General features: G+C 40.4%; 1 protein-coding gene across 1 annotated transcript; it reads right to left on the reverse strand.

Annotated features, from left to right (window-relative positions):
- Nucleotides 1-439: 439 nt before the first annotated feature.
- On the reverse strand, nt 440-8,782 carry LOC108269986 (uncharacterized). Its single transcript, XM_017476200.3, has 5 exons — nt 8,665-8,782; nt 7,184-7,361; nt 6,624-7,093; nt 2,354-2,531; nt 440-2,213 (listed from the first exon to the last, which is right to left on the reverse strand). Exons 2-5 carry the CDS (start codon nt 7,359-7,361, stop codon nt 1,837-1,839), a joined length of 1,203 nt encoding a protein of 400 aa, XP_017331689.1. The 5' UTR covers nt 8,665-8,782; the 3' UTR covers nt 440-1,836.
- Between the last annotated feature and the right edge of the window lie 98 nt (nt 8,783-8,880).

Here is an 8,880-nt window from a genome sequence, read left to right on the forward strand (position 1 = left end):
ACATTGACAGTATGGGGTATTGTTTGTAGAATTTTGAGGAAAATAATGAATTTAATCCATTTTGGAATAAGGCTGTAACATAACAAAATATGGAAAAAGTGAAACGCTGTGAATACTTTCCGGATGCACTGTATTATATTGCAGCATAAAATATTAATTGATAACTCATGATATATTTTTCAAAAGTAACAGACCAGATCTGGGCCTTTACTGGACAGATATAAACACTTGAAGATATTAAACACAGCATACACAAAATTAGCTGTACATACTACACTGCCTGGCCAAAAAAAAGTCTGCTGTTTGGATTTAAATAAGAAAATACTTACTACGCTTGGATCATTATTAGAGATACCCGATTATTCAGGGTGATATCGGCTGATACAGATAGTTATGCCTTTTATGCCTTCTTTTAAATTAATAATAATTAATTCCACAATTCTGAAGGAAATGCAAAAAAAAAACTTTATTCTCACCATTTCAACAATCAACAAGTTGTTTCATAGTACCTGGTCTCATAAACAGAAAACACATTACTCAAATTAACATTAACAAAATTCTGAAGAATAAATTAAGATTTCTTAACTTATTGAATGTTATTAATTCATATTAACAGAATTAATTGACTAAATTTAAAAAAACCTCCTGTTAGTCTCACATTCACTCACCACAAACAAAAGCATTTCTACTTCATCATTGACATCAAACTGGTAATATATAATATAAACTTTTTTATATATTAACATTAACTGGATATGAAATACAGTACTCTACAAATATATTTTTTTGTGCAATACATACTTTGTTGTCAACTCATCTTCATTTAAATCTTGGAACGGTGTACAGGCCCTTTAATTCAGCGTGGCAAAAAAAAAAAAAAAGACTCAACGCCGAAACTCCCGCTTCACTCCTGCTCACTTCCAAGTGGGAAAAATAGCCTTTATCGGCCGACACATCGGTGCATCTCTAATCATTATTGCACTGATTAATATGTTTCAGCTGGCAACAATTCTTTTAACTGTAACTGATGCAGTGTGTAGCTTCTCATTTCGTAAACAACCATGTCAGAAGACGTATCCCATAGTCATGGAAAATATGTTACTGTGTTTCAGAATCTGCAAATTATTGGCCTGCATCAAGCAACGAAAACAACTAAGGTGATTGCTGAAATCCTTTCTGAATTGGGTTAACTGTCCAGCGGGTTATTAAAACCTGGAAAGAGTGTGATGAACTGTCAATTTTGAGGAAGAAATGTGGTCGGAAAAATGAATGTTCAAAACCGGATATCTTTAAAACGCTTGGTGGTCACATTGTATAAAATCGACAGTAGAACTAATGGCTATGTTTAATAGCGAATGTAAGAGCATTTCCAAACAGGCATATTCCAGGATGGCAATGCCAAGATTCACCAGGCTCAAATTGTGAAAGAGTAGTTCAGGGAGCATTAGGAAACATTTTCATACATGAATTGGCCACCACCGTCCTGACCTTAACCCCATTGAAAGTCTTTGTGCTGGAGAACACTTTACAGAGTGGTTTGACTCTCCTGTCCTCAATACAAGACCTAGGCCAAAGATTAATGCAATTCTGAATGGAAATACATGTTGTCACATTGCTCAAGGTTGTCAAAACAATGCCACAATGAATGTGTGCCATAATCAAAGCTAAAGGTGTACAACTTTTTTTTTTTTTTGGCCAGTGTACATTGTTAATAAAATCATCCATTTTACAGATAATTTTTGATATCAAACCCAACTTCTTCTGGACAGTGACTGGAGTACATGGTTTGTGGAATGACTTTTCAACAGCAAATGTCCCATTGAGTGGATCGATGTATTATCTGACACTGTTTACCTTCAGACTGTGTTTTCTTCTGATATGCACATCAAGATTCTTTTTGTTAACTGTAATTCCACAGTGAGTGCACCAAACTTTTTTCTGAATATGAACATGCTTTGCTAGTAAGGCTGATTTGGTGATGGACTCTGGTTCTGTGATGTACACTAATTCTGTGGCAGACGATGGTTCTGTGACAAAGGTGAATGCTTTAGATAAGCATGGAGGAGGGCTAGGAGATGGTCTAGCAGATCGTCTTTGGCATGCTGTTAAATGCTTGATTATTTGAACTTTTCTTATCACCGTTGTTGTGCAGTAACAGCAATGAAAATGTGCTTGGTCTCTGCAGCTCAAGTTGCATTTGACTATGATGAAGTCTAAAAGTCAAAGTAAAAAACAAAACACGTGTAAATAACAATGCTTTCAAATAATGACAGAAGTAGGTTTGATGGAGAATAACCCACATGACTCATGGAATACATGCTAACAAACATTTAAAACAATGAAACATAATTACTTTTATGTTTCACTGCCAGGCTTAGGTGGTTGAACACATGGTTTTTAACATGATGTAGCTCATTCGGATGGTACACTTCAGATGTGCAGAATGGACAATGGTATCTGAGGTTACTGCAACATGTGTTGCACCGTTCAACTGGAGCTTCCTGTCCCCTCTTCAAAACTGTTACATGCATCTATGAAAGAATAAATATAAAACATTACACAATTACTTGAGTACCTTGTGAGTCGCATGCTTGAATAAGGAATTGAGCAAATCTGAGTGGGAGATTTACCACGGAGTAACCCAACTGTAATAAGCAAGAATAAACACAACATTTTCAAAGACTAAACCTAACTGTAGTTAGTTGAAATGATAATAAGGGCAGTTAATATCTTGCTAGATTTCTACTTGCCAAAAGCATGTTAAATTTACCAGTTAACAGAGCATTATTCTATTATTCTATTATTCTATAGCATTATTATCTAGGAATGGGGAAAAAGAAAATACACCCTCCTTCAATTCTATGTCTTCACTGACCAGGGCCTATTGTGTGGTCATCACCAACTTCTATAAACAAACAAATAACCTCAGGTTTCAACACATTTCAATATGTAGTAATTTTCCCCCTAAAAGTAAACCAACATTCAGAAACCAGGCAGGAAAAATAAGTACACCCTTCCTATTTCCATAATTATCAAAAGAGAAATTAGCAGCCAGGTATTATTTACAGGGTGTACTTATGTTTTCCCACCTGGTTTCTTAATATTGGTTTACTTTTTGGGAACAAATTACTACAGTACATATTGAAATCTTTGCTTTTTTGTTGTCACCAGAGGTTTATTTGTTTTCATGAGGACAACACAAAGGACAACATACGCCCTTGTCGAGTGCAGATTGAGCTCGTGAAAAGACCTGCGAGTCTATCTGCGCGAGCCCACCGAGCAAGGACACTGACAAGACACCACTCACGCTGCTAAGTATACTTTTCTCCCTTTCTTCCCCTCACTGTTTATCTACTTACACACTAAAATTTGTCATCAGTTTATACCTGTTATTTACCACAGTTACAGACCACGGCACACTCCCAGAAAACTGGGAACTTGGACAACCTATGCTCTCTGAATGTGGCCTCTACAGATTCCCTCTCATTCTCTATAGAACTTTGGAATTGCCAATTTGCCGTCAACAAAGCGGTCCCAACAGACGAGGGCGTGGTACAGGAAATTATGGAAATTTACGTGTCTTTCTCCCCCTTATGCCTACATTTCCTTTGAATTTCATGCTATTGCAGTCACTGACCCTGCCAAAATGCACTTTCTTGTTGTTCATCGTCCTCCAGGTCAACTGGGGAAGTTCAACGATGAATTTGACATGCTACTGTCCACCATACCAGATGATAGAACTCCTCTTGGTGACTTCAACATTCATCTAGACAAGCCACATGCAGCTGACTTTCTTGCTCTCCTTCCCACATTTGACCTCAAGCAGTAACCAGCAACTTGCAAAGCCAGCAGCTCGACCTCATTCTCACACAACTGCACCACACACAATCTTCTCATAACTCTGCTCCACATCTCTGACCATTTCTTTATCCAGTTTTCTATTTCTCTCCCCTCACCCCCTCAGTGTCTCCACCCTCTATCTCCTTTCATCTTTGCTCTGTTTCCCACTCACACTTCTCCTCCACTGTCACAACCTTACTTCCCTCTGATAGCCACCTCTCCTCACAGGACTTAAACACTGCAACTGACATGCTATGTTCCACTCTAACATCTTGTCTTGACAGCATCTGGCCCCTAACCTCCAGACCCTCTCGCACATCACCCCCTAGCCCCTGGCTCTGCATAACAACCAGGCCAATCTAAGAGCATCTGAAAGGAAATGGCATAAATCTAATGAGCCGAATAACTTAACCAATTTCCAAACTCTTCTCTCCTCTTTTTCCAATAGCATCTCCACTGCTAAAGCCACATACTACCAAGAGAAGATTGGCAGCTCTTCCAACACCTGCACTCTCTTCAAATCCTTTTCTTCTCTTCTCTGTCCCCCTCCTCCCTCTACCTCTCTCACTGCAGATGATTTTGCCACTTTCTTTTCCAACAAGGTTACATCAATGAGGAACCACTTCTCAACCCCAGATATGCATACACCGGCTCCTCCTCCATGTAACTCCCAACTGACTTCCTTCTCTCCCCTCTCAGAGACTGATGTCTCAAAACTCCTCCTCTCTAGCTGTCCCATAACCTGTCCCCTTGACCCTATCCCTTCTCACCTTCTTCAGTCCATCTCTCCCACACTATTACCTGTACTCACACACATCTTTAACACATCCCTCTCTACTGGCACATACCCTACCTCATTTAAGCAGGCCCGGGTTACCCCACTGCTTAAAAAATCATATCTCTCAGACAGATCCTTCAAGGTATTGTGGAGGGGAGGTATTTCTGAAACTCAGCAACTCATAACTGGGGTTCCTCAGGGGTCAGTTCTGGGTCCACTGCCTTTTTCTATTTACACTACATCTCTGGGGCAGGTGACTGAGTCTCATGGCTTCTCATACCATTGCTATGCTGATGACACCCAGCTCTATTTGTCCTTCCAGCCTGACGATCCATCTATCTCTACACGAATGTCTGCATGCCTATCGGACATCTCGGACCGGATGAGGGAACACCACCTTAAGTTCAACTTGGCAAAATCTGAGCTTCTCGTCATTCCAGCCTGTCCCTCAATCAACCACAACCTCACTGTACAGCTCGGCTCAACCACACTCAAGCCAACCAGGACAGCAAGGAACCTTGGGGTGATTCTTGAGGACAGCTTGACATTTACAGACCACATTTCAACAACTGCACAGTCCTGTAGGTTCATTCTGTACACATCAACCTACCTCACAGAACAGGCTACACAACTACTAGTCCAGGCTCTTGTTATCTCAAAACTGATTACTGCAACTCACTACTCTTGGGCCTCCCAGCTAGCTCCATCAAACCCCTTCAGAAGATTCAGAATGCAGCAGAACATCTCGTCTTCAACCAGCCCAAGGAACCCATGGCACACCCCTCTTCATCTCCCTCCACTGGCTTCCTTTAGCCACCCGTAACAAATTGAAGTGCTTTATGCCCACATACAAGACCTTGTCTGGAAGAGCACCCTCTTACCTTATCACTCTCCTGAAGGCTTACGTTCCCTCACGCAATCTGTGATTGCTCAATGACCGATGCTTGGTAGTACCTACTCAGCTTGGCTCAAGGTCCCTTTCCAGAACCTTCACATTAACTGTCCCTCAGGGATGGAATGAACTTCCAACCTCAATCTGGACCACAGAATCTGTCACTATCTTCAAAAAACAGCTAAAGACCCACCTCTTCCGTGAACACATAACCAACACCTAAAAAAAAAACCTTACTCTGGAACTTACACCTCTACTCTGCACACTTTGCTTCTTCTAGAACTCAATTAAAACTCTTGTATAGTAGCACTACTTGAATTGTTCTCTGCTTGACATATCGCTTTCTTGTATTTTCTCATTTGTAAGTTGCTTTGGATAAAAGCGTCTGCTAAAGGAATAAATGTAAATGTATTTAGGCCATAATAAATAAAAACTTAGAATTAAAGGAGGGTGGGGGGCGCACGGTGGCTTAGTGGTTAGCACGTTCGCCTAACACCTCCAGGGTTCAAGTCCCACCATGTGTGTGCGCGGAGTTTGCATGTTCTCCCCGTGCTGCAGGGGTTTCCCCCGGGTACTCCGGTTTCCTTCCCCAGTCCAAAGACATGCGTGGTAGGCTGATTGGTGTGTCTAAAGTGTCCGTAGTGTATGAATGGGTGTGTGAGTGTGTATGTGATTGTGCCCTGCGATGGACTGGCACGCTGTCCAGGGTGTACCCCTCCTTGTGCCTGATGCTTCCTGGGATAGGCTCCAGGTTCCCCGTGACCCTGAAAAGGAGTAAGCGGTAGAAGATGGATGGATGGATGAAGGAGGGTGTATTTTATTTTTCTCATGATTGTAATTTTGCACAAGCCAGCTTGCAATCCGTCAAGCCTCCCAGTTCCATCCCCTGGACATTTGATCCTGCAGCAAGGACCATCTCTAAAATTACTGTAAACACTACATCATTATGCATTCATCCACCTCAGTTAATTTTTAATTTTGCACCTGAATTCATCTTTTGAACATAAGTTATAGGAGAGCATGGTTTATGGAACGACTTTTAACAGCAAACATTCCATTGAGTTGATACAAGTATTGGATGGACAGGTGGTGATTGTCTGTGACATCTCTTACCGTCAAACTGTGTTTTCTTCGATTATGCATATCCAGATTTTTTTTGTTAACTGTAATTCCACAGCGAGTACACTGAATTTTTTTCTGCATATGAACATGCTTTGCTAGAGAGGCAGATTTTGTGATTGACACTACTTTGTTCACTGATACTGGCTCTGTGACAGACACTGGCTTTGGGACAGACGGCGGTTCTGTGATGGATAGTGGTTCTGTGACGGATGCTGGCTCTTTGATGAAAACTGGCTCTGTGATGGAAGCTGCCTCTTTGGAGGACACTGGTTCACTGACAATTGGCTCAGTATCAAAGGTGGATTCTGTACCGGGCCATGGAGATGGGGTAGAAGATCGTATTCTGCATGCTGTTAAATGCTTGATTATTTGAACTTTTCTTATGACTGTTGCTGTGCAGTAACAGCAATGAAAATGTGCTTGGTCTCTGCAGTGCAAGTTGCATTTGACGATGATGAAGTCTAAAATCATAGAAAAAAAACACGTCTGCAAATATATTATGGGAATATCCTACATGACTCATGGAATACAACCGAACATAACATAGTTACCTTTATGTTTCACTGCCAGGCTTAGGTGGTTGAACACATGGTTTTTTACATGATGTAACTCGTTTGGATGGTACACTTCAGATGTGCAGAATGGACAGTGGTATTTAAGGTTACTGCAACATGTAGTGCACCGTTCAACTGGAGCTTCCTGTCCCCTCTTCAAAATTGTTACATGCATCTATAAATGAATAAAATATACTGCATGTAAGGAATAAAACATGACAATGCTGTTATAGCAAAATAATCCATGCAGGGGTTGTGGGATGTGGCCTTTACGAAGCAAAGAGCAATTACCACACAAAAGTTGATTATTTTTCAATAATAGCATGTCCCATTTTACACTTTTTTTTTTAGTTATTAATGAATGACATGCCATGCTTTACAACTGTTCATAGTTACCAGTCCATACAGGATTTCACGGTGTTTGTTGCGGCCAAAAATGCTTGATGTTACCGCGTCTTTTTTCAAAATTTGCGATGCAACTTGTGGAGTTTTTTGTGCAGCTATTTTTTGTAGAAAACTACTTGAAATGGCAAAATTGCAATTGCACTAAACTGTTTTGCCTGGTCTTTCGCAGTCGTGTTTTTTTTGGCAAGTGAGACTTATTCGCTGTACTCATGTTCGATGCACGTGAATCAAAGAGGGATTTGGCTGAGTGCTCGTCTGGAACCCAAATCTGCAGAAAATCTGCTGTAATTTAGAAAAATTGAATCTGTATAATTTCATTTGCATAATATTGTGGAATTTGCTTAATTTTGCATTCATTTCTGCGATCACAAAATCCTGGAGGGATTGAGTTAGGTGTGATGCAGTGGAATGTCTGCGAATCAAGTTAGTTCCTGTTATCACTTACATTAGAGCAGCTATAAACAGTTGCTTCCTCACTTGTCATGATACTGAGACATCAGAAAAGTGCAAAGTCCTCTCTCCTGAAGACTCTCCCATGCCAGGAAACATGCTCATTTTTATGAAGAACTAACGCTGCAAACTACTTCCATAAATGTTAAATAAACGACTCCTTACACAAAGCTTCACCATATCAACCTTTTTTTTTTTTCTTTGTTAAATAACAATGCCTTAAATCGGTTTATTATTAACCTTAAAATTATGTGGCAGTAATACAAACAGGATCTTTAGAATGAGCTGTTACTATACAAAAGATTAGAAAAACAAACCTGTGATTTGAATTACAGTCAGACTACAGTCAGGAAATGCATACAAAGTAAATCAACATCTTTTGACCAATCACATTCGAAAATTCACTACTTCAGTACCTCATGGGTTGAGTTACATGCCAGAATTAGTGATCAAGTAAATCTGAGTTGGGATTTGCCAGAGAGTCATCTTAACCTGAGGCTAGTCAGCTTGCAGTCCAGTAAGCAATTTAGCTACCTATTAGCAAGCCAGAAAGCTCATACACCGCTTACTTAATTCAAGTACCAGCCTTTCAAAATACAAGCTAGTGTAAATGATGTACTTACTTCGAAGGATATTGTCTACGATATCTGACTTGACCATTTTTTCCAACTGTTTTCAGTATGAAAAGTAGCTAAAGCTTGCTCGCTGCAGAACCAATCCAACTCCTCCCGTAACCCCGAGAACGTAAACAACAGTGCGCGTGTGTGGCTGAGAAACAGGTAACGTCCCAAATACACGGTTTGAAACCCCTGCACCCTCGAGGACGCGAGAACTCACTC

The sequence above is a fragment of the Ictalurus punctatus genome, chromosome 9 (assembly GCF_001660625.3).
Source record: "Ictalurus punctatus breed USDA103 chromosome 9, Coco_2.0, whole genome shotgun sequence".
NCBI lineage: Eukaryota > Metazoa > Chordata > Actinopteri > Siluriformes > Ictaluridae > Ictalurus > Ictalurus punctatus.

Excerpts from the sequence above, each read along its gene's own strand:
- LOC108269986 (XM_017476200.3), bottom strand. The coding sequence starts at position 7,361 with ATGCATGTAACAATTTTGAAGAGGGGACAGGAAGCTCCAGTTGAACGG. Across the intron at positions 7,094-7,183 it reads CCTGGCAGTGAAACATAAAG|ACTTCATCATCGTCAAATGC; the intron begins GTAACTATGTTA and ends CTATGATTTTAG. Across the intron at positions 2,532-6,623 it reads GAAGAAAACACAGTTTGACG|ATGCATGTAACAGTTTTGAA; the intron begins GTAAGAGATGTC and ends ATTCTTTCATAG.